Source organism: Trypanosoma brucei, chromosome 11, assembly GCF_000210295.1.
Source record: "Trypanosoma brucei gambiense DAL972 chromosome 11, complete sequence".
Taxonomy (NCBI): Eukaryota; Euglenozoa; class Kinetoplastea; order Trypanosomatida; family Trypanosomatidae; genus Trypanosoma; species Trypanosoma brucei.
The window spans coordinates 1,284,706-1,312,507 of NC_026744.1; the positions used below are offsets into that span (position 1 = coordinate 1,284,706).

Sequence of the window (27,802 nt, forward strand, 5' to 3'; positions counted from 1 at the left end):
TGTGTGACCCACTTGTCCCAAGGATGTCGCCCGGTATTCCACATGGGCGTGATTCTCAATGCATTTTGTTTTTTCGTACTCTGTCTCGTCTTATCATACGTCCTTTTAAAAAAAAAAATGAAAACATTTACTGTGGCGCCTCGTGGCGACTTGGTATATTGAAAACAAGGAGGAAAAAAGTTCGGGGCCCCGAAGGTGTGATTCGCAGGACGTTATTCGGCCTGGAAATGAGGCGTTTGCTCGGCCTGACCACACTCCCAGGTCGCAACAGCTTTGCGCTCCAAGTCGGCTACCGTCTCGGAACGAGTGTGGCCGGCACATTCTACTCAGAGTCGGACACCGCTGCCGGTGCTTCGATGAACAATGATATGCGGCTGGGGATAGTAATAAAACCTCAAAGCACACTTGTTGATCTGTGGGAACAAGCCGTTAAGGCGTGGCCAATGCGCCGCTTTCTTGGGGCAAAGGTGTGGGTTCGTGGACAGTTAGGTTACGTTTGGGCAACCTATGAGTCTATTGAGCAGGAGGCCTCGGTCATGCGCACACTGCTTAATCAGATGGGTGTGGGAAAGGGTGGTCGAGTCGTTGTAATTAGCGAGAACCGCTATGAGTGGGTTGTGGTTCATCTGGCGTCATTGCAGTTGGGCGCACAATTTGTAGTCCTACCCACCAATGTCACTCCAAAAGAAGCGGAGCTAGTATTAAAAAGCACTCAAGCCAGGGTTTTATTTGTCGAGTCTACGTCGGCATACACTGCTGTTAAGGGTTGGGTTGGCGAAGTTGGGCAGCTGCAGCACATTATTTGCTTTGAGGATCAAATTGGGGAGGGTAGTTATGCAGTTGCTATCAGTATAGCGTCAGACGTACCTGAAAAGACACCAGCGCGAAAAGATGTCACTTCAGAGGACACTGCTATGATCATGTTTTCGGCAGGGACCACAGGGCCACCAAAGGGAGTGATGCTCTCACACAAGAATCTTGTAGCGAACGTAAGCTCCATATACGCCCACGTTGGGGAAGCCATCACGCACACGGACATGTTTATGTCACTTTGCTCCTGGTGTGTTGCGGGAGCCTTGACAACAGAACTTTACCAGGCTATTTGTAAGGGAGCTTGCGTTTGCATTCCCCCTGAACAGCTAGAAGGGTTTCAAGATCTTCCGCTCGTCCAACCAAGTGTAATTGTTACAGTTGCCCAACCATTTCAGAGGGCTTATGCCAACATCGTTGATAACATCATGAATCGCAGTACTCTTACAAAGGACTTAACGCGCTTCACACTGGGGCGCATCACAGAAAACCGACTGATGATGCAAAAACCGGGTTCCATCTTGCGGACCGCGTCTAATATTTTTCTCGGAAAATTCAAGGCCCAATTTGGATCGGAGCTTCGCATTGCATTTATTATCGGCAGCCAACTGACAAGGGACCAGATGGAGTTACTTGCAGACTTGGATGTTTTCACTGTCAGTACGTACGGTTGTTTGGAGGCAGGGGGGCTGATAGCTACTGACCTTGATGTTCCGCTTCGTCTCAAGGCGCTACCAGGTGTGGAAATCCGTGTTGTGAACGATAAAAACGAAATTGTGGCTCCAGGGTACGTTGGTGAGGTACTCATTGAGGCGCCGCATGCAATGCAGGGCTACTTTGACGTTCACATCGATCCTGAGGAGGCTAAGAATTCCCTTGTTGCTTATGGGGGCCGAACGTTCGTGCGCACTGGTGACTACGGGTCTATGACCGGCGGCTGGCTGACGATCAAGGGGAACAAAGACATACTTATCAGACTCCAGAATGGGACGGTGGTGGACCCTTTGGAGGTTGAGGGGACTCTAATCAAAAGTCCCTTCATCAAACAGATATTTGTGTACGGTGAAGGTCGTCCTTACCTCTGCGCCCTGGTGGTTCCCAACGCGAAGGCAATCGCCTCTCATTTGCGGAAGGTTGAGCGGCGGGATGGTGTGCCTATCGTAAGCGAGCGCGAAAAGGCTGACTGCATCCGAGCAGAGCTCAGGCGCGTATCGCAGGGGTTGCCTACAAGGTCTCATGTTCGCCGGTTCGCATTCATTGAGGAGCTTACCCTCGCTAATGGTTTCATCACCTGCAAATATGGTTTTGCGAGACAAAGAGTGGAAAGGCACTACGTGCATTACTTTGATGCAATGTACGACGAAACGCCATTGTTCTTTGGGCACGCCGTGGACGACTATGATGATCTGTTTTGACGTGTTTTTTTTTTTTTGTGCTTATAAGCATCGGTCACAAACCCCTGTATTTACAGGTAAGGCGTATGTGTGGATTCCACGGTTCCGCAAGGGTCCCCGGCTACCCGCCGACAGTCGAACTACATCATAGGAGACGTATCGTAATAGCCCCCTGTTTCCCTTTCGTCTTTGGTCTGTCAGACTTTTGACCTTTGTGGCATTGATTCTGTAATTGAATTACTCTTGGTCGTTAATTTTGCAATTTTTCCACCCCCTCCCCCCTCCCTCCCTCTTGCACTACTGCACCCCTGGCAAACACTTCGTTTCGTGCCAAGAAGGAAGCCAAAAAGCAACCCTGCAAGGAGGGTCCCACGCGCTTGAAGGGACTTCGGGCGCCGGCCGTTGCCGTGGAGGCGCAAGAGGCGTTGGTGTCGTCACCCTAACGGGTTCAATGAGTCTCTCCAATCAACTTCCGCGCTGCGCAACTCCGCTATTTTACCAGTTAGCGGAGAATTCTGACCAATTTGAAAGTATTAACGACATGGTCATAATTTTGCAGCAACACTTTGTTCGGCTTTTTAAGACCCCTGATACACCGATGGGGGCGCAAAAGTCTACGGCTTCTTCTATAGCTTCCAAGGAAGAGGAGAAGCTCCTTGCAGTTCGCGCCGTCCACGCGTTGCACACAGTGGGTGCAGTGCGTCACGGTGATTTCTTTCGGAGTGAGTTGTACCACACCAACGCAGCCTTTTTTATCCAGGAGATGCTTGGGTGTCTTGTCGGGGATAGGCGGAATTGGTACCGTCAGCTACAAGTTGAGAGCCTCCGTGGGTGTTTGGCGGTAGTGCGGGCCGTAGGTTACGGTAACACCAGGCTGTGTTTACCGGGTATAGTTTCTGCATGTACAAAATACCTTGTCCGCGCACACCATGGTACGGATGCTGCAGACGTGCGCGTCGCTGCGGTTAACCTTATGCGCGTAGCACTCACGGTTTCGCTCGTGCAACAACAGGACAATGAAGGATGGCTTAGGGAGACGGTTGATCACCTAGGGCGTGGCATGGGTCGGTTGCTTGCACCAGAAGAACTGGTTGGAGCAGAGATCGGTCTTCCCGTTATGAAGGCGATGCTGCGTCTTGTCGTGGATCTTCTTGCGCTTCAGTCGCTGAATACACTTGTGTCGACTCAGCTGGTGAGAGAGCTCCTGGTGGGTTACTTTGTGCTGGAAAACCTTGTTCATCTTGAGGGTGAAAACACGCGTGACGAGATGAATTGTGTCCCTTCTTCTCTCTTGGAAAACGAGGAGGTTGTAAGCATGCTTCATGGGAGGCTGAAGGCTCTGCAGAAGGTAGAGTTGCTGCACTACTCCTCGTCACTGTTGCGCTGTGAGGGCACACGCACTATCGTCTTTAGTGAAGAAACCCAGTTCCAACGCGTGATGGGCCAGTGCATCCGTGTTGCCGGGACCCAGATGGGCATGGAAGAGTTTTGTGGAGTACGAGGGAGTGCAAGTCGTATTTGCAGTATCGTAGACGGGTTTATCGAGTGTTTGGCGTACAACGTGCATCTAGTAGCGCTGGGGCCACTGAGACTAGCCACCTTTATGGATGAGTGTGAGGCGACGCTTTCCGACTGGGACTTGTATGCGCTCCATCCACCTACCATTTACGTTCTGACTCGACTCATCGTTTGGCAGTTCAAGACTCCTATGTGGGTTGTGGGAACCTCTGCTGATGGTGCTGCGGATGGTACGGCGAAGAGAGATCTTCCAGTGGAGGATTTGATTCTCTCCGGGACATTTGAGCACCTGTGGAGTGTTGTCGCTAAACCACACTTGTGGAACATTACAGAAGATGAGGATCTATGCACTTACAAGCAACTGCAGCACCGTCGCATGGTCGCTGCGACCATCCTTAGATTTTTGGAGATCACTGCACAAACGTTGCGCGGTATCCCGAGCGGTCGAAGTGCAAAACGGAGGCGTGCGTTGCGGCGACTGAACGTACTTATGCTGTATCTTGTGCTTGAGAAAGCGGTTATTGCAGGTATCGTACACGATGTCGCGATGCGGGTTATTGATGCATTCAGTGAGGCATCCAATCAGTCCGACACCCTTTTATTTTTCCTGGAAAGCAGTGACTTCATCGCCGATGAGGCTGCGCGGGCCGTTACGGAGGAGGAGCTCCGCATCTCAGCAGCCAATGTGCTTCACGGTGGTGTCAATTTCATTCGGTCAAGGCTTTTTGCCGTGTCTCGTAGAGATGTAATTGCTTCGAATACTAAAGAGTCACGACGGTGGGTTCAGGTGATCAAAGGTTCCGACGTTGCCATTACTGCTTCGGAAAGCATCGTGTCGAAGGTAGCTGACTTTGTTACTTCCTCCATAAAGGTTGCAAGTGACGGGTGCCGCCGAGCCACACTTCAGGAGGATGCCGCCGGCGCACGAGCAGCCGTTATTCTACTCACAAGTTGCTTCGAGCTGAGCGCGTTACTAAACCGCTCGGTTCCGCAGTTGGGCTTTGATGAGGATCGAGACACCGTGACTACTGCAGCGCATCCTCGGGTTCAAATACTACAGCTTGCAGTGCTTGAAGCAGTGCAGATGTTACTAGCTTACTGTGCGCGAAACGACGGGGTATCGCCTTATGTCGTACGAGCCGTGGCATGCGGTCTTACTGTGTTTCTAACCACACCTAAGGCCGCTGCATGGGAGCATGAGGATGATACCGGTGACGAAGGTCGACTGCCGTGTGTATTTCCGTGGGAAGTTGATGTCCCACCTGTTTTGTCGCGTAATCACTTGCGTACGGTGTACAGGGCGTACCTCGTGTTTTTGGCCATCCTCGCCGAGCCTGTTGCTACCATAACAGCACCAAACGCAGCAAAGCAGCGCTCCGCGGCGGAGCGTAGGGTCCTTGAGGGCGTTAGACCGAAACCTGGTGTCTTGGCGGCGTTGGATGGCCTTGAGACACTTTTCACATTGTCGACAGAGTTCCTCTCCCAACGTATGGTGGAAGAGGTTCTTCCTGCGGTTCTCACCTGGTACGAACGTGGAGCACTATCTAGAATTCCCACCGGGACAGAAGAAAAGCTGAAGCTAGCTGTGAAGAAGTTTGTTGAGTCTGTGTGTGATATTGAGCCCTCTATAACTCAAAATTTACATGAGGCGTGTGCACAGCTGCTTCCCCACACGCTTTTCTCCACACTCCTGGAATAAGGGGATTGTGTTTCATTTCTGCACTGTCGGTCGTAGTCGACCGCTTTACACAGCATCTGTTATTTCCCATGTTGGAAACGGCAAGATTTATAGTGGCGGTATCGACGAAGTTGTGGCGCAAATTTTGCTCAACTGTATCTGTGTTTTCGCTTATTTCAATCAACATAACGGTTGTTTGCTGGTTTATATCGTAATTCATCATTATTTCTTTCCCTTAATGGCTCGTGCCCCTTTTCTGCGGAAGTCAGAACCTGGTAGGTTTGAAGAAGGCAGAGACTCGTGTTGAGAACATGGCCTCCATCCCAAACGGCGCTGCACCCATACCACCGGATGTGACTTGCACCATCAATCCACTTCTTGACTTACTAGCAGCGTTTCCGGTGCCACAGTTGGCTGCTATACCACCAACACGAAATTGTGAAAATGATGTAGCCCACTGCGAGCCTGACGCGGCGAGGGAAGAAGCGATCACAAACACCATTGAGGAGTCGGCCCGTACCTTAATAGCATCTAGCAGCTATGAGTTGCTGCGTGAAGCCACTGTGTGCATTGACAGTAGTGTTGCAACCGTCCCAAAAGGGGGAAGCATCCGCCCGACGCTTTCTCCACTTGCGCAGCGTATTCATGAGCGCCTGTTGCAACTGGAGAAAAATGTACGGGTGGGTGGTATACGTAATGTGCCAGGTGGGGGGTCACCGCACAAGGGGCGTGTGCCATGGGAGCGCCAACCAGCCCGACAAATGACTCTGCGGCCTCGCCGCGAGCCGTCGCAGGATGCTGCAAGGACGGCAGAGCAGGAGGACGGTTCGGATAGCCCCAGGATCGAGACGAAACAATCACCGATGGCGGTGCAAAAAAACGAACAAACATATGGTGAATTCAAGACGGAGGCGTACCGTTCCGTGGAGGTCGCAGATATTTTTAATGAAAACCTTATGGATTCTAAATCGCTTGACGCCCTCCTTGGCATGCTCTCGAGTGCAACGCAACCGTTCAGGGATGTTGAAGGAGAAACAATCACAGCGTTTCTTACTGCTCTTGTGCAGCCTTCGGTTTCTCCACCATCTACCAAAAAGAAGTGTCTGGATGATGTGGAGACGGATATATCTGTCGAACTAATGGAACGGGTGATTGCATGTTGTTCGTGTGTTTCACATCCTTCATTTAACCCGTCTCACATCCCAGAGGATCTGATAAACCACCTTATCACAAAATTAGCTGTTCTTCTCCGACAAGTGGCGAGAAGAGCCTCCGCGCGCTCGAAAAAAAGCAAGGGCACCAGTACTGAACTTCAGTGCTTGCGTGCGTTGCTAGGTTGCTTTTCGTTGCTGGTGTCGGACGAGCGTCTGGACGTTTGTTCACCCGGAGAGTTGATCCGGTTGGAGGAACTCTGCTACCAGAGTTTATTTGTCGCAACTACCGGTTTCGGTCATCAAGAGGTCGTAACTTACGCTGCGTATGTCATGAGTCACGCTCTGCAACTCTACCGGTGCTTGTGGAATCATCTGAAAGTTGAGCGCGACATAACAACTGAGCGGTTCTTTTTACAGTTGCCGCTAGGGGGAAACTTGCTTTTGCGGCTACAACAGCTTCCGTCAGGGGAGAAGGTTATGCCTCTCACAGCGGCAGTTGTGAACGCCGCGCAGTCATTGGATATCGGGACAGAGACGATCGGACTGCGTGATGCCGAATGTTTGGTTCAGCAATGCCGGTCATGGGCCGCGCGGTTTGTCCAACACTTTGTGTTGGGCAAGCGGGAACTACAAGACCGCGACATGGTTTGGACGTTGGTGCTTCAGTTTGTAGACGATCTCGCTAACATGTTGGGCTTATCCGAGTACCCCGCCGCAGACGCAATCTTGCAGTCGCTGCTCGCGACACTTGCTCATTATGCCTCCGTTACCGCTGTCACCCTCGGGGAAAGAAACGCAGCCAACTTCTCCCTGCTACCGCTTTTTGTCGAGGTAATTTACAGAGTTTCCCGCGTTGCGCTTGGGGGATCCCTCCAGAAAGCACTGTGTGTGAAAGTTCCTCCGGCATCCCGTTTGTTGTCCTCTGCTCAGATGAGGCAGTGGCGTTACCTTACGTACTACGACACCACGGCGACAAAAAAAAAAGGTAGCAACATCAGCGCTGACTACGAAAACAAAAATGAAGAAGATGATAGTTTGCAAGTGGGCTTGGATGACTACCGGGCCATATTGTACACAGCCCTTTCACAGTCGTCTAATTTGCCTCCTTCCGACTTTGGGGACGTATCACTCCACTTGCGCGCCGCGCACGTGCTCACTTGGGCGGTGCATGACAAGTGCTTTCACGAGTTAACTCTCGACAAACTTGTGCGCAGCCGGCATATTGTTGAAGGTGGTGTTTCAGTTGACTGGGGTATGCTTCGGGCATGCTCTTTACGGTTATCGGCCGAACGGGAAAGGTCATTGCTTAACAGAGCGGCAAAAGAGCGACTCCTGTCGCTGCTGTTGTCCGTATTTCAGGTTTGGGAGGAAGAACCTCAGGGAAGCTTGGGCAGCCTGGAAGTGGCGCGCAAGAAGGCGCTCACTTATATTGCAGAACTCACCGAGTTACACCCCCCTTTGCTGGATAAAATTTGGCCGATTGTTCAACGGTGCGCCCGATGCGATAATGCACGCGTAAGGGAGGCAACCGTTGCACTGCTACTAACACTTATTTCCGGTATATGTCGTGATACTAAGCGGGAAAGTGGTTTGACGGAGTCCGCTGTGGCTGATATGCTCACGGATGTCGTGAGTATGTTGTTGCATTTTCTGAGGGACCACAATGCAGCTGTGGTCGCACGATCCATTGCAGCACTGGACACACTTCTCACGGAGGAGCCATATACTAAATTATTTGAACAGATGAGTAAGGTAGAACATTTGGTGACTTTTACGCAATCAAAGCTCCTCACATTAATCACTCCGTCCGCCGCTGTACTGGAGGTGCCAGACTGCCAGCACCAGGCAGCACTGCAGCGTCTATTCATACGGCGTTGGACAGCGCAGATGCCGGGTGATTTTGAGCAGTATCACGTTCACATACGTGTGGCGAAAGAACTACTTCGTCTCACGGGTAGTACCATCAAGTATCCCTATGATGCATCAGAATCGCTACACCTCGTCACATTATTGCGTGGAATGTGCAGTGAGTTGACGGCTGTCAAACCTAAGCGTCGTGGTCCAAAGAAAGCTGAAGATGCGAGAAGGCAGGCGTTGTGTGGAGTTATGGTTGGAGCTGCGAAGGCATTATGGTCGGAGTGGCAACGACTTTCACCAGGGTCAGGAGCTGCGGCAGCTCTAGCTACGATTCACATTCTTTCAATGGCATGCAGCGATTGGGTAGATCCGCTACTCGATGCTCTAGCGCAGGTGCTTTTACAGCAACAACAACTGTTAGTGAAGACAGATATGGCAAATGGAGACTCTGAGGTAACAGGCATCACACTTTTGCATGTTTGCCGGATAATGCATACCGTGCTTATGGGGTCCCGGAGACCCCCGCTTCCGCTTGATCCACTTGCACAGGTGTTGACATCGTTGATCTCGCGCTACGTAGGACCACATCAACAGAAAATTCTTCTTTCGGCTACAGGGGCCTTAGTGTCAACTATAACCTGTGGGCACGATAGGCTTTCCAAGCAAGTGAACACCAAGTATTTAACTTTGTGCTACTCATTGATGAATACCTACTACGTGCACGTAGCTTCGTTTGCCCCCACACTTCGTACCAACCAATGCAACGTCGGCTACACATTACGTTTTCTTTTCCTCCTCTCGGAGTTCCTACGACTCTACCCTGGGTGGAAGCACCGCCACCCGGAACTGGCCGCCCTCACAACCACGACATCATGTGCTGGCTCCGCTGGAGCGACAACTGTTCCAAACCAGCTTGCATGCGGCGATGGCATATGCGCGAATATTTACTCGGCGGTGGAATTGGTGTTGCGCGAGTGCCCCGAAAGGGAACGGGGAAGAACCACTGTAATCGCCCTGCGAGTAATGGGTTCGTTGTGCATGCTTCAACCTACTACTTATCTACGTCATTGCGAGCCATACATTCGTCGTGCAATTCACCCTGCGAGTGATGTGCAGCAACAACTTCAGGGTCTCACATTCATACGGGATTTTCTGCGCGACGAAGATTCCAGGGTGCACGAAGCAGCCATGGCGGCCGGCGCAACTCTGCCAATTCAATGGCAGGATAACGGCAACTGCAGCACGCAACCCGCGAGCCCCAATAATGGGTGTCGCCTACTGAAGCTTCAAGCCTCTGCAGAAACGCAGGTGGAGGAACAGAACAGTGGTATGGCAACTTGGTTACTTCAGCAGTTCCATGAGCATGTGATCCTTCTCTGTGGGAGTTACATGTTACCTGTGAGGGAACTGGCCATGGAAATACTTCACCTGTGTGCAGCGGGTGGGCTGCTGCCGCCGCCGAGGTACACTAAAGCGTTAATCGTGCTGGGTGCCGATCCACAGAGCGGTGACGTTAGGAGGACCGCTGTTGCTTACGTCCTGGAACAATGTGAGCGCCACGGGGACCTTATGGTAGCAAGTTCAACTGCCGGGATTGTGAAGGCATTCGACCTCCATGCCGTCTGCGGGGTTGATGTTGTGAAGAGTGCCATTGGGGTGTACGACACACAGCACCATAACGGACAGGGGGAAGGTGAGTACTGTGTTCATGCGTACCTCTTTAAATCGCTGCACAAAAAATATCGCGATGCCATCGTCTCATCGCTGATGTGTTATTTTCATGAGGAAGCCCGCGTAGGCCAATGGATGCGGGAGCATAAGCTTACTTGTAGCGGCGGCGCGGCCAGTGGATCCAAGGGCTTGATGGAACTAACACCGAGTCCACTTCCATTTCTTATCCACTTGACAGTTGTGCTGGCCCACATTCCTTTCCAGCTCGAAAGTGATGTCGTTCATCTGTTGGACAGTTGCCGCACGGTTGTTGATTTAAGTGGACCGAGTTGCATGGAGTTCGTGCAGCAGCAGCTCGCACTGCTTCAAGCGAGTACGGGAACGGGAGCCCGCGGCTCACGAGGTGTCGGTGACGTCGGCGTCACCAATGTTACGGATAGTGCACTTGACGTGTGGAGGTGCTATGGCGTTTCGTGCGTTCTACACCTCAATACTTTCCTGCATTCAGCGTACGACCTGCGCGGAGCGAAGCGGTATCGACAGTCCGGGGTTGGCCGCCCGGTGGGGAGGGCCGCACGCAGTGACTCGCGAAGGGTGGCGTCCACGGCCTTCCTCAATAAGATGAATGAGCTTCTGCAGAGCATGAACGTACTGTGGGGTGGGAAATCGGATGCGGAGGGAAAGCTCAATAACTGCAAAATTCAGTCAATGAAAAGCCTGCTTACCTCCCTCGCAGGCGCAGCTGGGTTGGAGGATACGGACGCCGTGCTTGAGTGCCCGAGTGGTCCACGAATGAAAACGAAAGCATCCACGCGCCATCATAAGAAGGCAAAGAAGCGGGGCCGACCCTGTTGTCGGCTGTCAAATGTTGTGAATGACTCTTCGAGCAGCAGCTCCGAGAGAGCCACATCCGCTGAGTCGTTTCAGCGTGGTATTGACCACGCAAGACACGGTGAATGCATAAGTGAGTGGGCCGATGATTTTTTTCACACGGAGCAGTGATCATGGAGCCAAGGGAGTGCTGAGAGTTTCAAACCCCCATGTGGCCGACAGAGTTGTGGTCACTACCGCAGTTCTGCACACTCGTCCTCAAACCAACTCTTTAATCGTACATGTGCGGTGCCGAACGTTGTGTATATATATATTTATATATTACACGGGTTATATTCCTCCCCCACGTCCAGTGTAACCCTTTTGACTTTCTTTTTTTTTGAGGGTGTAAATTTAATTTCAGTCCCCACACGCTATATTGTCTACTGAGCAGAAAATGAGTGGACACACGGTGGAAGCAGATGGGTGGAATGGGCCACACAACCTACAGAATAGATAGCCATAGAATTAGCTTGGGCGAAACGTCAACAAAAACCATCGGGTAAATGAGTGCCACATTGGTCGACACAAAGGTACCCAGTGAGTTCCATTGCTATGCTGTGTAGCCTTCATTTCTGAAAGGGACTAGCGGCAATGGGAAGCGAGGGTAATGGAGAGTCGCGTCCGCATGTTTGATTCACGATCATATCAAGTACCCCAACATTTTTTATTGCTACGATCTTGCTTTGCTTATCATCCCCTCCTTCCCTGCTATTTTGATATTGTGGGTTGGGGTTGTTATTATTGCTGTCGTTTTTTTTGTTTCAAGTGTGGCGTAAACACACATATAGGTATCATTAGAAAAAGGTGCCCCGTAGGTGTACGGGGCAGCTGTGAAGGGAGGGGGGCAGTAAAACCCTGAGGTGGCGGTGCCCGTTCTTTCTATTTGCTGGCTTTAGGAATATGTTCCGCGAGGCACTTGAAAGCGTTTTGGAGTTCATTGGTTATCATAGTGAACACCGAGGGTGCAAGGGTAGCGAGCTACTTTCGTTTATCTCCACGGATGTTTTACCGCATTATGGGCTTGGGCAGCACTCTACAATGCAACAAACGGTAATGAACCTGCTCCTGAGTGAGACCGATAGTTTCACCGTTAAAAGCGGGGGAAAGACTCTCTCTTCCGGTGAGTTGACGAGCACTGTACTGCAGTATGATTCCTGTGCCTTCTGCCCGACACGGGCACTGCAAGAAAAAACTGTTGGTTACAGTCTTCGGACCGCGACAATCCGGGCTGCAGTGAATTATGCATGTGAAAACATGCTGTTCGGTTTTCTTCGCAACCAGCCTGGCAGGAGCGTTATAGCTGGCAGGGAGGATGATGCTGCGTCAAGGGGGATGAACGCTAGCGCGTCCGGACTGAGCGTAGGTGTGCGTACCCTCCTACGCGATAAGTGGTTGAAGTGCGTTTTTGTCTTTCACAGGGTCAGTAAAGTGTTAGAATTGTGTGTCTTGCCGTATTTCGCTATGCCCGTGCCTCCTCGGCAACAGCACTTACAGCCCCTCCAGTCGTATTTGAAACGGTGCCGCGCTCACATGAGAGATTCACGAGTTGTGATAGACATAAATGTTGTGCGCCACATTGTGCTGTCCTCTCCTGAGCGCCGACTGGTCTACCAGGATGCTCTTCATGCGGTATTCGAAGCTTACGGTGAAACGGTGCCAGGCGGAAACGGGCGTGCATTTGGTAGATGCATCGGTCGTTTGCTTAGAGCAGCGGACTTACGTGTTGTGAGGGCCTCCATAACTACCGGTTACCGGACTCACAGGGTCTCGGTAGTTGTGGATGCACGGGCCAGATTGAACGGAGACGGTGGACACACGGAGTGTACAGCCCGCGAGGGGGGAGAAGATGGCGAGGAAGGCAACACTGATGTTAGTTCGGACTCCGGTGGAAGCGAAGATTCAGGCTCAGCAGATGATAATCCCGGGAACGGCTTTATTGAATGGAAATCAGAGGTTGAATCTGCGCAAGCGCCACTTGCTCGTATACCCAATGGGGGTACTGGTGGCTTCCATGTGGATCCCGCATTTCCTTTGCCACTGCAGGTGGTAAAGCAAGCTGAGAGGAATCCGATTGCCCTGGAGCTAGTGCTGCCGCGTGTTGTTTTTTACGATTCGAGGAACATAACTAAGGAGCTGTACAGATACACGACCACCTATGAAGAGCGTTACGGGACCATCGAGAGTACAAATGCTCTGTGTGCATACGGCAAGTCTTTTACTCGTGTATTGCAGCCCAAGGGGTGGTCGGGTAAGCACAAGAGTGGTTACAACGAACAGCTTGATGGGTCATTACCAAAGGGAGTAACAGTGTGGGCTGTCAGCGCGGTACTGGATGCCCTAAATGCCTCGCCCCTACGGGCGATGACACTTGTGGACCTCGTGAGCGTTGTTGACCGCAGGACATTAGGCCGCGTTTTACCAGTCCTTCAACGCGAGAATCGTGTGACAACAACGGGTGTAACACTCCCCCAGGGTAGACGTCTTGGGGTTTTAGTCGTTGCCGGCGTAAAGTTAACAGATTCCGATCGTGAGGAGTTGATAAAGCGCCACAATAGCCGGTGGGGTGCCCATTCACAAGGTGGGAAGCCCCTTGTGCGACTCAATAATATACCCTCCCCAGGAGGAGGTGAAAGCGGGCAAGCGAATTCAGTGATCAGACTTCCCGAGGGTTCTTCCCGAACCGCGCGCATTGTTACGAAGATCACGATGATTCGCAATGGCTACAGTCGAGTCGGTGTGTTTCGGCACTCGCGACTGCACTTGGAACTGTGTCGTGTGTGGTGCCTCCACAACCTAAATCCAACGAAGTCGCTAACGCTAGGGCAGTTGCTTCAAGAAATGAGTCTGAGTTCCTTCTGTATAGTTGTGGGTGTGGGTGATGTGGATCTAACTTCGTACATCAGCGAACGTAGATGCAGTTGGGGCACTTCCATGCGGCACCTTCCACCTACCCTGCAGGAACACTGTAGTCGTTCAGGTCTGCAGCCACTCATACACTCGCTCTCTGTACTGCAAGCGAGGGGGCTTGTGATGTGTGACAGAGTACTGAAAGCCACTGAAGACGTAGACCCCGATGAATTATTCATTACGCTCGCCAAAAGCACTGGTCGTGTGTGTGAGATTGGTATTGACACGGGCTTTGATGATCAGCCGGATGAGTCGTGGGAATACGTATTTTTCCCCACCGGTGGTCCCGACAAGCCTCAGGAAACCTGCCGTGCAGTAATGCAATACTGGGGTGATTGTTGGAAAAAAGTTTCGAATACAAAGAGTGCCCATGACCGCTTGGGTGCTTTTATTTGCGAAGCTGTCACAGTGGAGCCAAACATAACTGATGTGCAGATCTTTGCACTTTCATGGTTACTCCGCGTTGACTGCAGCATTATGGCCGAGCACCTTCTGCAGAGGTTGGGGTACATACGGACCGAAAGGTGCGCACGTCAACGGCGCGGCAGGGGACGTGCGCACATGCTAACCAAGTGCGCAACTGCTGGTTATGGACATGCTAGTTTTACCCGTCTCGGTGCGCGTCCCCGAGGTGACCTGACCGCCAAGAGTGTGGCCGACGTGATTGTGGATGGGTTACAATCTGACGAGTTAGAGGGCAACCTTGCTCGACTGGAAGCAAAATTGCTAGGTAAGAGGAGGGAAACACTTGAAGGTTACTATAGTCCTTATTGCAACCGAGTCCATGGTAGCATGCTTACCATCGTACAGGGTATGTTGAGGGTTGTACAGCGAGAAGGGGGTACATATTCAAGGAGGGAAGCATCCGCACAACCAAAGAACACAGTGGTTTCTTTTGCTTCACCTCACTTAGCTGCCGCAGAGGGGCTGAGTTGCGATGATAAGCGCACGTCGGTAAGGAATGCGGAGCCGAACGATCTGCGCTCCGTGTCGAGGCGCCTTTCTTCCAGTATCCCGCCTAGTTCAAGGACAGCCAATCGACCCCGAAAGGAACCACCTGAAGTGCTGCAGGATATCGTACGCATGATACTTTTGAGTGATGAGGCGCATTACGATGCGGTGGCGGCAAAGGCCCTGCTCGCGCAATTTAAAGTAGCAGAGCTGGATAATTGTATCGATTGGCTTCTGACCTTTCCGTCTTTCCGAAACCGCTCGAGTGCTTGCGGGAGGTTGCCGCGCGTTGAGCTTGCACCCCGCTGCAAGCTTCTCCACCTGAAGCACGCTGAGCGGGTTACGCACTCCCAATGCGCAAGTGCAAGTTACGCGCACACCGCTACCGTTTCCATGCTCTTCTTGCCGCAGTCTAACTGCCGCCGTTGGTGTATACCACCTATCCTTCAGCCGGACAGCCTGTTCCTGCAGACTGCGCCGCGTCTCATCGAGCAGCCCTTTCCTGACATACGGTTTTTGTCGAGTAATACACAAGAGGGTACTGAATTAAGTGCACTGCGAGTGCCGCGTTTTGCACCTCCGCCGCGCACCGACGAAAAGAAAATGTTTGTGACGACACGGACGGGGGTGGAGACTACTTGCGTCGCCAGCAATATAGCGACTAGTGCTACAACCGTAGGTTGCATCTCCACCTCTGCTGCAAAGGTGCCTACTGAACCTTATCCGGCGCGCTTCCTGCTACGGCCGTGGAAACGATTGCGTTATTTGGACCTTCTCGATATTCCAGTTGATCCACCGCCCACCTCAGACCAGTGCAAGAGGGCACGCAGCGCGACAGTCACTTCAACTGAAGAAGGGAGAGATGACACGCCTACGCTGCCGCAGTATCCCAGTGTCTTTCATCACGTGGACGGTTCCTTTCATGTGTTCTTTTGGAGGTCGTTTCTATTTGCTGTGTACGCGCTAATACATAACTCACCGGGTATCACCGAAGAACGGGTTATGCAGGAACTTGTGCCAAGCGGCCTCGTGAGCCATGCAGCATGTAAAATGGCCATTAATTTTCTTAAAGCATCGTTGGTGATTACAGTGCGGAGCATCGTTCAAGCATGTGGTGAGGTGGACAGCCCGTTCCGGAGTGAGGCGTCAACCATGGCGGGTGGAGACGCGGCAAAAGCTACCATGAAACACGTTGACTGTTACTTCTGCACGATATCACAGGATGGGCCGTGGAATGTGGTAAACTTGTAGCTCTGATAAGCTGTACTCTCTGCGTATATGTAACGAACTGTTCACCTGTTTAAGGCGGAGAGCTGTTGTATTTGAACATAGTGTGCCTTCCATACGTAAATTTGCTGCTGAAGCACCTTTGAAGTCGTGCAAGTCCGCGCGTTTGCCCTCGTTCAAGCGTGCTGAAACCAGCTGCAACGCCACGCGACTCCGTTGCTGGTCCCGATGTCAACTTCCTCATGTGTTATGTTGTAGCAATTCCCGGTGTGTTTAGCTGTGTATATATATATATATACAAACTTCTCGTTTTTTTTCTTTTTACCCTATTTATGTGTGAATGTATGTGTGGGTGCGCAACTGTCCGCGGAGCTCGGCAAGCACCGCGAATAAAGTAGGAAAAACGAAAGGCAGTTTTGACGCAATGCAGGTGCGTCGCGCCACGATGGAAGATATGTACCAAATGCAGCACTGCAACCTACGCTGCCTGCCCGAGAACTATAACCTGCGGTATTACCTTTACCACATTCTTTCGTGGCCACAGCTGCTGTACGTTCAGGAGGATAACAACGGCAATGTTGTAGGTTATGTTCTCGCCAAGATGGAAGAAGAGGAGCACGCAGAGAAGGTGTTTGGCCACATCACAAGTATTGCCGTCCTACGAACGCACCGGCGCCTAGGTATTGCGTCGCGGGTGATGAATGCCGCGCTACATGAAATGGAGCACGAATACGACGCCAACTTCTGCTCTCTCCACGTTCGCAAGACAAATGATGCCGCTCTTCATCTGTACCAGAATACCCTCAACTTTCGCTGTGCCAATGTAGAAAGTAAGTACTACGTTGATGAGGAAGATGCCTATCATATGAAGCGTTTCTTTAAGGGATCAAACCCAGGCTTCTATGTGACAGAAAGTAGGCAATTCGTACGCCAACCAAACACAGGGGCTGGTGCGGCAGCCGGGTCCGCCGCAGAAGCTAGTGGTCAACGGCCAGACAAAAAGAACTCCGTAGACAAGCAGAAGGAGCAGTTGGAACTGGCGGCTGAACTCCTTGAAGAGGATCTCAAGAGCTCCGGAAAGGGGCGGCGACAGCCGCATCAGCAACACCAAAAGGGCGGTAAGCACGGAAAAGGTAAAAAGTAACGCTTAATGGGTGGGAATAGTAACACCAAGGGGAAGGAGCCATAGGAACAAGTGGAAACAAAATTGTTCGACACGCACCGCTGAGGAGTGCCGGGGGTGAATGTTGGCTGTGTGCGTGTGTGTGTGTGTGTGTGTGAGCCAGGTTGTTGCACCCTCAATTTTGTGATATATTCACTCTTGGCTCACGTTCACTTGACCATTCGCCAGTCCTTGTGTGGGTGAAGCGCTGACGCTATCGAAGTGCATCATATGAGGTGTGCATTCCTCTACTTTTCGTTGGTCTGGGAATCCCTATTCTTTTCGGGTTCTCGTCTTTCCACTTGCGTTATTATTATTATCATTATCATTGCTGCTGTCACTGCCTGTACTGTCAAAACTTCAAGCAACTGCTGCGATTTACTCTTTTTCATTTGTTGTGGTGGTTAATTTAAGCAACCTCTAATGTACCAGCCACTCCTTGAGGCACCTGCGGGGTCGCCTAGCGCTGTTGTGGGCGACAGGCTTATTGGTGAAGCTGCGGGGTCCCTCTTTGGTGGTAGCGACCGTGCGGCCTTCGAGGCTCAAGGCGGTGCTTACTACCCACCGTGGCGTCCGGCGAATGCAAATGTAATATCTGGCGGCAGGTACCGAGCAGCGGGGTCCGGCATAATGGCGACGTGGCAGCGATGGCCCTTGTATAGACTGAAAACGGTGCTACGGCCTCTTACATCATTGTTTCCTCTCCTGCGGGTGGTGTTTCCCTTCGCTGTGCCGGGTCAAGATAGGTGCCCGCAGCTGTGCGCAGCGGCGTTCGCTGAGCGTGTTACTGCTATCTCGTTTCATCCGGTACGCATGATATTGGCTGCTGCTGTGAATGAGGGTAACGACTGCTCGCGCGTTGTTGTGTATGATGTGGCAGAGGGGCGGGAGGAGTGTGTTCTCACTCACGCTTTTCAGCGCCAAACTTGCTGCCTTGTGTGGAAGCCCTTGTCGCGTGATGTGCTTGCGGTCGGGTGTAACGGCGGTGTGCTGTTGTGGAGCCTCACCTTTAACATGTCACCGGCTGGGCAGGCTGTGCTTGGCAATGGCAATCTCACTCATAGATCTGTTGTCAATGGTACAGAGAGTAGTGCACCGTATTGTCTTTTCTATCGCTGTGCGAAGAATGTAGTTGTTACATGCATACGGTTCTCGTGCCGTGATGGGCGTTACCTTGCCTGCGGTAGTGCGAAGCATGCCGCACTACACTTCCATGACATTCGGCTGCAACCGTCAAAGTCGCTCCTGTTGCGGAACGTATCAGTTGAGGGCGCAACGCAGGACGTGTTGTTTGCCGACGACGATTCTTTCGCAATTCGCTTGGTTTGTGGCACGAGTGTGTTGGTGCTGCTGCAATTTCCGAGTTGTACTGCCAATGTTGTGCCCACAGCAGCACCAGTGTTGGGTGTGACGAAGGCTCGAGGGCTTGGGCCCAATTATTTCTTTCTCCACTGTCATCACGTGGAGGGTGTGTTTGTGGCGCACATTAATCCATTCGTCGGTGTGCATGTTATTGGTCTTATTTCAACAGGCATTCACCGTGGTGTCGGTGGTGCTGTACGGTGTGTTGCAAGCAGTGACAGGCGACTGTTCGTTGCGCTAGAGACTGGCCATCTGCTAGTCATGCATTACGGCCGGCGAGGTGTTTTCACCCTAATACCAGTAGGCACGGCAGAAATGGGCACTGAGTGCATGGCAGTGTTTGATGGCTGCACGTATGGGTCGTTGCTTGCTGTTGTGGAAGCGGACCAGTCTGTGTCATTTGTTCCTGCGTATCATGCATAAGAGGCCACGATGATATTCGGGTGGAAGGATGGGGCTCAAGATTGAACGATGCCTACACCCCTTTTTTGCACAGAAAGACATGGTGGTTGGGGAAGGCGAATCACAGCATAAGGTCTGAGGGGAACTAGGGACCAGGGTGTAAGGAGTTGAAGGAAGGTACTAGAGGCGGCTGCGTGTCTGCAAGTGCATGGGGACGTCTGGAATATGAGCAATAAGGGTTGATGTCGAGGCCGAATGGCGTGCAGGATGAGCAAGAAGTGTCTCTTCGATAAAAACACTGTATGAGATGATGTTTGTGATCATGAGCTCACAAGTAAAGCATTTCAACACTACACACCCCCACTTTTTACTTTTTATTAACAAGCATCTTTGTTTCGTACACATAGATGCGCTTTTGAGAGTACAAATGCATCCCCTATGGGGGTGCATTGTTGTGTCTGCACGCTCCATGACTCTTCCTCTGATTGTTTGATGGCTTTGGTGTTGCCCGTCCTTCCCTTTTTATGCGTGTTAGCCCTTGTTTGTTACTTTACGGCTTTCGTCATAAGAGAAGTACATCCTGCCGTTATTGATCTCTCTGTATCTATGCCTGGTCGCGTTCAAGCACGTGCAAGCCATTTGTGTGCATCCCAGCACCCATTCCCCCCCCCCATATTGATGACTATGCATATTATCATCGGCATTCTTCTTTTTGGGTTTTCTAGGGGTGCACTTAAAGAAAGAGTTGCGAACCACAGAGGTGGGTAGTGTCCACTGTGCTGTCGGGAACTCGCAACCGCATTTGTACTCGCGTGTTAAGGCGCCGCTACCACCAAACGGCGGCCACCGCTTTCGAGCCAACAACGGAAGGAGAAACTAGAGGAGAGAATACAAAGTGAAAGGCCCAGTTGTAACAGGGTGCCGTGGACAATATATTACCACTAGAAAATGTCGAATGCACTTGAGAGCATCACTGCGGCGACGCAGCTTCGGCGCGCGGTGATGGAGGCCCAGCGGGAGTTAGACGCCAAACGCGAGCTGTATTTGACCCGCATGGCCCGTGCGCATGAGATAGAGGAGACCATTGCGCAGGGCCGCGCGAAGCTGCAAGACAAACTTGTGCGATACTACAAGTTTATTCAGGACAGCGAGGTGAAACGTTCTCGTGCCATGCGTAAGGCAGTTACGGAGGAGCGCATTCGCAAGGAACGTGAGGCGCAGGTAGAGGAACTTACTAAAAAGCTTCAGAATCTGCACGATCGCAGCGAAGAGCTTCGAGGGTTATACGATGTATATTCGAGGTACCAACGTTACCTTGAGGAGGTGCTGCAGCGCAATGATAGTGACGAATATCAGGGGCCGCGCGACATCATACAGCGGTGGAACACACTGCATGAAAACACAAAGGTGTTGCAGCGGCGTAAAACGCAGTTAGAGGAAGAGCTTCTGAGGAACAAGAATGCTCTGAACGTGAAACGACAGCGAAAGAACAATGAGAGTGTACAACTGCAGAACCAACTTAATGAGTTGCAGGCGAGGTTTGGACAGCTCCAGAAGAATATTAAAATTAAACAGGACGAGCTTGAGCGGTGCATCAGTCAAAGAAGTACCACCTCACGTACCATTAGCCATGTGCGAATGGCTTGTAAGAACCTTTACGATCGCTGCATCACGTGGACAGCGCCGTACTCAGGCCGCGGTAAGTTTGAGTCCAGGGAGGCGGACGTGCTTTTTCAACTTCATGTTATTGGCGACTGCTTGCGTGACTTCCAGGACGTGATTGAGGCACACCATCAGCGACAGCAGCAACTGGCCTTGGCACGCGCCTCCAGAGATGATGACGCGTGAGACTGAAGGTGCACAGAGACATACGCGTTGATGGATATGACGCTCCTGAATATATGATTACTGTTGAGTCCGTGGCATAAGCATGGCGAAAGCGTCAGGCACGAGGCTATTTCCGAGCGACGACCGCCTTTCCTCTGTACCATGCCTGGTGAAGAGGGCCGAAGGAAGAGAAAAGATAGGCACTGGTGGGCTTGTATATATATATTTATCTATTTAGTCGTTGCTGCAGCTTTTGTTACCGCACGTGGGGATGTATGGATGAATACTGTGTTTGGCAATGATACCTACACTGAACTCTGTATCAATACTGGAGAAAGTTTTATTTTTCTGCGTCTGTGGTCGTTGGTGGGATTGTGCGTTTGGGGCCTTTCTACACTTTTTGTTGACGTTTTCTCTCTCTCTATACCTTGTTCTTTTCGCCTCTTATCCTCTGAAATGGCGTATTCACTTCGGAAAAGAAAAGTGTGGGGAAAGGAAGTAAAGCAGTCAGAGAAGAGGAAGGGGTCCGCACCCAACCCAAATCGCAGCGGGGCAGTGGCCGACGTGCGTTTTGCAGTGTCGCCGTTATTACCTCCACAGGAGCACTGGCAGTTGAACAAAAGGAGCAACAGTTGATCACATTCAGCTTTGGTGTGCAGTGAATGATGACGTACCGGCCGTGCTGTATTGTTTGCTGCTCAGACTGCGATACGGATGGTATCTTCACAAGTTGTCAACACTTCATATGTCCCCGCTGTGCTGGGCGTTATCCTCCGGGTCAATGTCCACGTTGCCGGAAACCCTGTAAGGCCGTGAAGGCAGGTCCTGCCCTGCCGAAGGAAGTTGCCGACCGCGTTTCACATAACCCGCAGCATCTGTTGCAGCTGGCAGCACAGGCCCTTGACTTTCAACGGCGACAGGAGCAGCAGTCCCTACAGCGGTTGCGGGAGCTAGTGACAACGCTGAATCAGAGCAACCGAAGCATGGCGTCACAGATTAGTGCCGCAAAGGCAGAGCGAGAGGAATTACTTACCACTATCAAACAATTGCAAAGACAATTGTATACCCAGCAACAGCAACAGAGCCAGCAGCAACTTCAGCTTCACACTTCTCAACGAACGTCGGATGTTCCGGCGATCAGTAATGACGGAAGAAGCTGTGGCGTGACAACATATAATGGAGGTGTGGCGGCCGCCGTGAAGCGGTCCACGCCCGTTCATGCCAGTGGCCCGCCCGGTTTCACAAATGGTGCACCGGCTGCCCGGGGTTGGCTTTCGTCTCCAGCCCCATCCAATGGAGCTGCCGATGCCTTCACACCACTTGGCTGGGGTCAGTCAAAGCGGTCACGCGAGGAAGGTCCGCAGACACCAACAAACACTGAGCAGACGCGCTTCCGCCTCGCAACACCGGCGATTACATTGCGCAATGTACTTACGGGATCACGGGAGACCACCCCGCGGAATCGTATGGATTGCGTTGGTACTATGGCACCTCCCAGGCCCCTGCAGAGTCTTTTGTGCCGTGGCCCGTAAGGGTGTGTGTGTGTGTGTGTGGAGGGAAAAGAGGTTTATTCGCCATTGCAGGGGGGCATTGATGCCTTCTCACAAAATCAAGGTTGGTGAATGCACACCTGATCAAAGGCCATCAACTTTTCCACTTTTGAAATAATACTATCTTATTGATGTTGTTACTCCTTTGTTTTGTTTTCATGATGTATTCCCTCTTGTGGAACATTTATGTTTATTTTCACTCCTCGTCACTACCATAACATCAGTGCAAACCCACATGGACGCCGCATTTGCCCAACAGTGTGGCGAGGTCCGCTCTACAGTACCTGTGGGATGTCAACTGTTTTACTTGTTGGTCATCGTTTCCGTGATTTGCTATATTGTTCTGTCATTGTCACTCTGCTCCTTTTTCTTGCCAACATGAAACTTCTATTTGTCCCCTTCTCAATCCAGCTTGTCCCCTGACCTCGATAATGAGAAGGGAGAGGTCATAAAGTTCATATCATTGCACCTTGTCGCGCTCTCCCTTAATTATCCCTTATGACCTCTTTCTTCTTTCCCCCGTGCTGTCGTGCTCTCAATCTCTCATTGCAACCGAACTTCGCTTCCTTCCGTTCATTCCTTACTTCTATCGGGGATTAAGCAATAAACCAGAAAACAAATATATTGCAAGACTTGGTTGCTCTTATCGGCAGGGGCTGCTACTTTTTTTACGATTGCAGCTGTCACAAGGTTCCTTCACCGACTGTTGTTCATATTACTCCGTAGCATTGTCGAGAGCTTGTGCTTACGGTGTAGCTTAATTGACGGCCGCGCGCATTAGCAGTTGAAGTAAGAAATTTCTGCCCTTCCCCTTCCCTGCTCACCCCCTTTTTTTTCTTTCTTGACATTCCACTCACCTTTCCTCGGGTGCACACATTTAAGGAGGAACGTAGGGGAAAAGGTGTGAGCTAGAGTGGACAAACGTCCCCCCCTTTTTGGCGTACATCAATCTATTACATAGTGAGCTGGATAACTTTCTCTTGTCCATGTCTGTGAAGACGCTTGCCGCCCCAACAAAGAAGTACAAAATTGTCCTTTTGGGCGATAGCGGTGTTGGTAAATCATCCCTCGTACAGCGGCTCGCGAAGAATGAGTGGTGCGACAACCAAAACTCAACGGTAGGCGCGTCTTTCCTCCGGTATGTGTGTACTGTAGGGGATACAGCTGTAAACTTTGATATTTGGGACACTGCCGGTCAGGAACGCTACAAAAGTCTGGCATCCATGTATTACCGGGGCGCTGCTGCTGCACTTGTGGTGTATGAAATCCCGTCATGGGAAACATTTGAGCGAGCGAAACATTGGGTGCGGGAACTCGCAACTAACTCACCCGAGACAATTGTCATACTTGTAGGAAATAAAAGCGACCTAAGGGGGACTAGCGGTTGTGTGAGTAGTGAAGAGGCGGCAACATATGCCCGGGAACTCAATTTGCTGTTCAGTGAAGCGAGTGCAAAAGACGGTAGTGGTGTAAGTGAAGTATTCATGCAGATTGCGCAGCGGCTTGTAGCGTCGAATAATAATAACACTGTTCATAGCGGTGGTGTGTTGGGAGGTCAGCCGAATTCCACTAGGCGAAGTTCCGGTTGCTGTGGTTGAAGCACTGCATGTTGTTGATTTCCGTTAGAGTGTTTTCGAACTCACTCACTCATGAGCGAGTTGAGTGGGTGTGTGAGTTCTTTTTTTTCTTTTCTTTTCTTCATCTGATTTGTTTTCTTTCATGGGAGAAGTGGTTTTCAAAGAGTGGAAGAAGAAGAAAGGATCGAGGAGGGTGAGGAAATTTCGTTAAGGGTTTTAGTTGTCCGCGTTTGGACCTTACTTTTTTGTTCTCACTCTCTTTCTTGTTTCACTTTGTTTTTTTTTCCTTCGTTTTACTCTTAGTTGGTGGTGTATTGTTTGTCGTGAACCTCACCTCTAAGACGCGCGGCATCCTTCTCTTTACCTCTCACCACCGCTCGCGGGCTTATCTTTTTCTTGTTTTTTTTTTGTTTCGAGCCTTCTTGTTCCGCCATCATCATTATTATTGTTGTTATTATTCCTACTTCTTCCACTAGTGTTTTTACCACTTTCATTGTTTTTTTTTTTTGCGGTGCCGCTAATGCGTTTGGTTCATTACCGTTTCATAACTCATGCCCACATAACACCAATGAACTTTTGCCGTTTTGTTGTTGTAAAGAGAGGAAAACAGAAGAAGAAGAAAATGAAAACGTGATGAAGGCTGAAACAAAACAGTGAGAGGCGATGTACCACCAGAGGTTGAGAAGGAACAGGAATAGAAACGATAATGTGATGTTGAGGGTAACCGCCACAAGTAGTTATAACTTTTGAGAGGGTAAACATAAAGAGAAGGGAAGGGATAACAAGAGCTGATTTTCAAGAAAATAAATGCGCTTGTGTGCATGTGTATGTACTGGTGTCCCTCACTCCCTATCCCTTTCTCTTTCTTTGTGGAGGTACTTAAGGAATTGGAGTTGTAGATACAAATATGAGAGAAGAGGGAGGCAAAAAAAAAAAAAAAAAGAAAGAAACGGCTTTGAATTACCCACGATACATGCATTCGTGTTCTGCCGAACTTCGCCTTCTCTTATGTGTTCAATTTCCCCTCGCTTCATTTCCATCCGTTTTGGTTCACTTTGCTTTTTTTTTCTTTGTTATGTATAGGTACCGCCTTTAAGTGTTTTTGCGTTTGGGTGCACGGCCATCCTGTGCGATCTGCGAGTTGTTTCTGTTGCATCCGGAGGAAGACCGCGCATTTCAGATTGTTATATTCATCTTTGCTTGTATCTCTCTCTCCCTCTCAAACACGTAAATACATGTATGCCTCCCCCTTTATTAAGATTGTTTTATTCGTTTCACTGTTACTCTTCCTGTCCGAATACAGTAACTTTAGACTTCTCTTTTTTTTTTCTCAAGAAAATTCATTTTATGACGCGACAGTGAGACGGGTACTCAAACTCTCACAGGTGTGTGCATTTAACATAGGGTTATTTTATATTGTTATGGCGTTTATGTGGTAATTTGTTACAAGTCAGCCGACAACCACTTAGTTTTAATTGCACGTGTTTTTGTGGGTCCTGGGTTTCAAAAAAGGAATTGCGAATTTTTGCTCCTCCAACATGTGGTTTCCACCAAATGTGTAGCGATACCCACATGTTTCGGACGCCAGAGTACTCGGGGGTGTGGGAGTGGTTTCGACCAAAAAAGTGCGACGAGCGGGGGCCAAAGGACGTGCATGTCAGTATGTTGGAACTGATGCAACTGATTTCATATTTTCTACCTCAGTGAATATCTTGACTTACGTATTTTCACTCACACTTCTGTCGCCCTCACCAATACATCGTTGCCTTGTCTTTCGATGATTGAAAGTGTTGGATGGGTTTAAGTGAAAGGGGCGGCTGATACTTGTCCTTGTGTTGATACTTTTGTGGGATTGAAGAATTCGACCATGTGGTAGATTCCGGAGGGCACCGCATGAATTTCCCACACCAGCACAAAAATCGGCATCGTTGATGTTTAAATTGTTTGTCTAACGGATTGGCGTTGCGCCTGCTCACCACCTCCCCTCCCACGTCTGCAAGTAACTCATTTGTGTCTCTGCTCCTGTCTATTCGTTGCTATTTCTCTCCCTTTTTTTTTCTGTTTCGTTTGCCTTTGTTACCACCCACTTGGCTTTCCATCTTTCTTTGGATCCTCTTCAAAATGGTGGAACGAAAAGAAAGGAAGTGGGAACCCGCGACTGATGCCATCAGTGTTGGTCTTCCTGCGGGATGCACTCGCTCACTACGAGTCGGGTGAGTTATGTACCGCCCGACAGGCGGCAGAAGAGGCTCTTCATGCCGCACAGCCGCACGAACACGAAGCGTTCGCGGATTCATTGCTTCTTTTGGGGAACATTAGTGCTGCGGAGGGCGACTTCATTACGGCAGAGCGGTACGCTGCAACGTGTAGTTGCTACGTTGAGGAACATTTGGGCCCGCAACACAATGGAGCCGCCGTGGTGAGGCTTAACCGGGCTATATTTTTGTTAGAGAGCCTTCGTGTGCAATCCGTTACCACCGTGGCAGTTGTGGAGGAGGCGCATGCGCTTCTGCTGGAGGCGGAGCAGCTCCTTGTGAATGTTTGTCATGTGGGGCGACTGGTGTTAGCGGAGGTGCTTCATAACATCGGGGTGTGTTGCGCACTTCTTGGGCGTTATGTTGCAGCCTTAACGGCGTACATGCGGTCCATGCAAATACGCGTAAGGTTTAAGGATGCTGCGAGGGTTACGGATCTTAAACTCGCCTTGACAATGGAGCAGGTAGCACTGCTTTACCGTTTAATGGATGAGCCAAAGCGGCAGGAAGCCGCGCTGCTGATGGAAGTCGTAGCCTCAACCCGCAGGCAACTTCTCGGCCCACATCATCCACTTTTAGCCGCAGCTGTTCTTGCGCAGGGTGTCATTGCTGCTGAACTCGGCCAGCGGTGTCGGGCGCAATCATTTCTTCGCAACGCCCTTGAAATGTTTTTGAGCCTTTACGGCAAGGAATCGTTCCAACTCCAATGCGCGGAGCGGCTGCTCGCTGAAGTATCGTGAGGGCCTGTCATACGTTGCGGGGTCATAAGCATAGAACAAACACAATTATATAAATCCATACATGCGTACATTGGTTTAAATGCATTTCCTTCGATCCCCTGCATATCCATGTATATATATATATATATATATATACATACGTATTTTATTTATTTACATCTTCACTTCCTGTTCAAATACGTACTAAGGGGAGGATGCTGGGAACAGGAACAACGGTGGAACAATTCCTTTGCCCTTTTTGTTACTTATCTTTGCGTTTCTCCCTCATTGTGTGTTGGTGCTGCGTGTCCCATCCATTTGTTTGTCACATCCTTCTCTTGCGATATATATATATATATATATATATTTATTTATGTATGCTTGTGTTCAGTTCTTTACCTTCTCCCTTTTTTTTCTCTTGTATTTTGTGCTCCTCCTTTTTTTTTCACACTTGCTCTGTGTATCATTCAACGAGGTGGTAAAAACGAAAACACACACAAAAAAAAAGAAAAAAAAGGAAAGGTGAAAACAATTTCAAGGGAAATCAAGTACAACACACCCTATTACCATCGTTATCATTATTGTTGCTTAACACCGCAAAAAACAAGAAAAGTGAAAAAAAAAAGACTCTGGCACCTAGGCGGATTTGAAAGACCAACAGGAAGGTGAGGAAAAGTAAAACAAATACAAAGGTGGACTACATATTTTTGATTGTGTACGACCGAAAGGATACTGTGAATCAAACGCCTTTAGGGGAAAAGAAATATAGGGAGACTCAGTGATTTTTAATATATATATATATATTCAAGGAAAAAGGCATAGGTTGAAAGGGGAAAGAAAAAGAAAAGGGTTGGGGACGAAAAAGTTTTTTTTTAAAAAAAAACTAAGACAAAACAACGAAATAAAAC

The 27,802-nt window shown here is 50.3% G+C and overlaps 13 protein-coding genes across 13 annotated transcripts; all 13 read left to right on the forward strand.

The window, feature by feature from the left end:
• Nucleotides 1-23: 23 nt before the first annotated feature.
• Nucleotides 24-2,225, forward strand: TbgDal_XI5130 (acyl-CoA synthetase, putative; the record flags this gene model as incomplete). Its single annotated transcript, XM_011781357.1, has 1 exon — nt 24-2,225. One exon carries the CDS (start codon nt 24-26, stop codon nt 2,223-2,225), a length of 2,202 nt encoding a protein of 733 aa, XP_011779659.1.
• Nucleotides 2,226-2,655: 430 nt separating this feature from the next.
• Nucleotides 2,656-5,421, forward strand: TbgDal_XI5140 (hypothetical protein, conserved; the record flags this gene model as incomplete). Its single annotated transcript, XM_011781358.1, has 1 exon — nt 2,656-5,421. The coding sequence occupies one exon, from the start codon at nt 2,656-2,658 to the stop codon at nt 5,419-5,421; it is 2,766 nt and encodes a 921-aa protein (XP_011779660.1).
• Nucleotides 5,422-5,711: 290 nt separating this feature from the next.
• Nucleotides 5,712-11,084, forward strand: TbgDal_XI5150 (hypothetical protein, conserved; the record flags this gene model as incomplete). The annotated part of the gene is made up of 1 exon (XM_011781359.1): nt 5,712-11,084. One exon carries the CDS (start codon nt 5,712-5,714, stop codon nt 11,082-11,084), a length of 5,373 nt encoding a protein of 1,790 aa, XP_011779661.1.
• Nucleotides 11,085-11,855: 771 nt separating this feature from the next.
• TbgDal_XI5160 (hypothetical protein, conserved) lies at nt 11,856-16,064 on the forward strand (the record flags this gene model as incomplete). The annotated part of the gene is made up of 1 exon (XM_011781360.1): nt 11,856-16,064. The coding sequence occupies one exon, from the start codon at nt 11,856-11,858 to the stop codon at nt 16,062-16,064; it is 4,209 nt and encodes a 1,402-aa protein (XP_011779662.1).
• Nucleotides 16,065-16,380: 316 nt separating this feature from the next.
• Nucleotides 16,381-17,184, forward strand: TbgDal_XI5170 (N-acetyltransferase subunit ARD1, putative; the record flags this gene model as incomplete). The annotated part of the gene is made up of 1 exon (XM_011781361.1): nt 16,381-17,184. The coding sequence occupies one exon, from the start codon at nt 16,381-16,383 to the stop codon at nt 17,182-17,184; it is 804 nt and encodes a 267-aa protein (XP_011779663.1).
• Nucleotides 17,185-17,625: 441 nt separating this feature from the next.
• Nucleotides 17,626-18,987, forward strand: TbgDal_XI5180 (hypothetical protein, conserved; the record flags this gene model as incomplete). Its single annotated transcript, XM_011781362.1, has 1 exon — nt 17,626-18,987. The coding sequence occupies one exon, from the start codon at nt 17,626-17,628 to the stop codon at nt 18,985-18,987; it is 1,362 nt and encodes a 453-aa protein (XP_011779664.1).
• A 417-nt stretch (nt 18,988-19,404) lies between these two features.
• On the forward strand, nt 19,405-19,734 carry TbgDal_XI5190 (hypothetical protein, unlikely; the record flags this gene model as incomplete). The annotated part of the gene is made up of 1 exon (XM_011781363.1): nt 19,405-19,734. One exon carries the CDS (start codon nt 19,405-19,407, stop codon nt 19,732-19,734), a length of 330 nt encoding a protein of 109 aa, XP_011779665.1.
• A 180-nt stretch (nt 19,735-19,914) lies between these two features.
• Nucleotides 19,915-20,814, forward strand: TbgDal_XI5200 (hypothetical protein, conserved; the record flags this gene model as incomplete). The annotated part of the gene is made up of 1 exon (XM_011781364.1): nt 19,915-20,814. The coding sequence occupies one exon, from the start codon at nt 19,915-19,917 to the stop codon at nt 20,812-20,814; it is 900 nt and encodes a 299-aa protein (XP_011779666.1).
• Nucleotides 20,815-20,955: 141 nt separating this feature from the next.
• TbgDal_XI5210 (hypothetical protein, unlikely) lies at nt 20,956-21,429 on the forward strand (the record flags this gene model as incomplete). The annotated part of the gene is made up of 1 exon (XM_011781365.1): nt 20,956-21,429. One exon carries the CDS (start codon nt 20,956-20,958, stop codon nt 21,427-21,429), a length of 474 nt encoding a protein of 157 aa, XP_011779667.1.
• A 26-nt stretch (nt 21,430-21,455) lies between these two features.
• TbgDal_XI5220 (hypothetical protein, conserved) lies at nt 21,456-22,325 on the forward strand (the record flags this gene model as incomplete). Its single annotated transcript, XM_011781366.1, has 1 exon — nt 21,456-22,325. One exon carries the CDS (start codon nt 21,456-21,458, stop codon nt 22,323-22,325), a length of 870 nt encoding a protein of 289 aa, XP_011779668.1.
• A 1,004-nt stretch (nt 22,326-23,329) lies between these two features.
• TbgDal_XI5230 (small GTP-binding protein Rab5b, putative) lies at nt 23,330-23,941 on the forward strand (the record flags this gene model as incomplete). The annotated part of the gene is made up of 1 exon (XM_011781367.1): nt 23,330-23,941. The coding sequence occupies one exon, from the start codon at nt 23,330-23,332 to the stop codon at nt 23,939-23,941; it is 612 nt and encodes a 203-aa protein (XP_011779669.1).
• A 2,140-nt stretch (nt 23,942-26,081) lies between these two features.
• On the forward strand, nt 26,082-26,915 carry TbgDal_XI5240 (hypothetical protein, conserved; the record flags this gene model as incomplete). The annotated part of the gene is made up of 1 exon (XM_011781368.1): nt 26,082-26,915. The coding sequence occupies one exon, from the start codon at nt 26,082-26,084 to the stop codon at nt 26,913-26,915; it is 834 nt and encodes a 277-aa protein (XP_011779670.1).
• Nucleotides 26,916-27,023: 108 nt separating this feature from the next.
• Nucleotides 27,024-27,563, forward strand: TbgDal_XI5250 (T. brucei spp.-specific protein; the record flags this gene model as incomplete). The annotated part of the gene is made up of 1 exon (XM_011781369.1): nt 27,024-27,563. One exon carries the CDS (start codon nt 27,024-27,026, stop codon nt 27,561-27,563), a length of 540 nt encoding a protein of 179 aa, XP_011779671.1.
• Nucleotides 27,564-27,802: the final 239 nt, after the last annotated feature.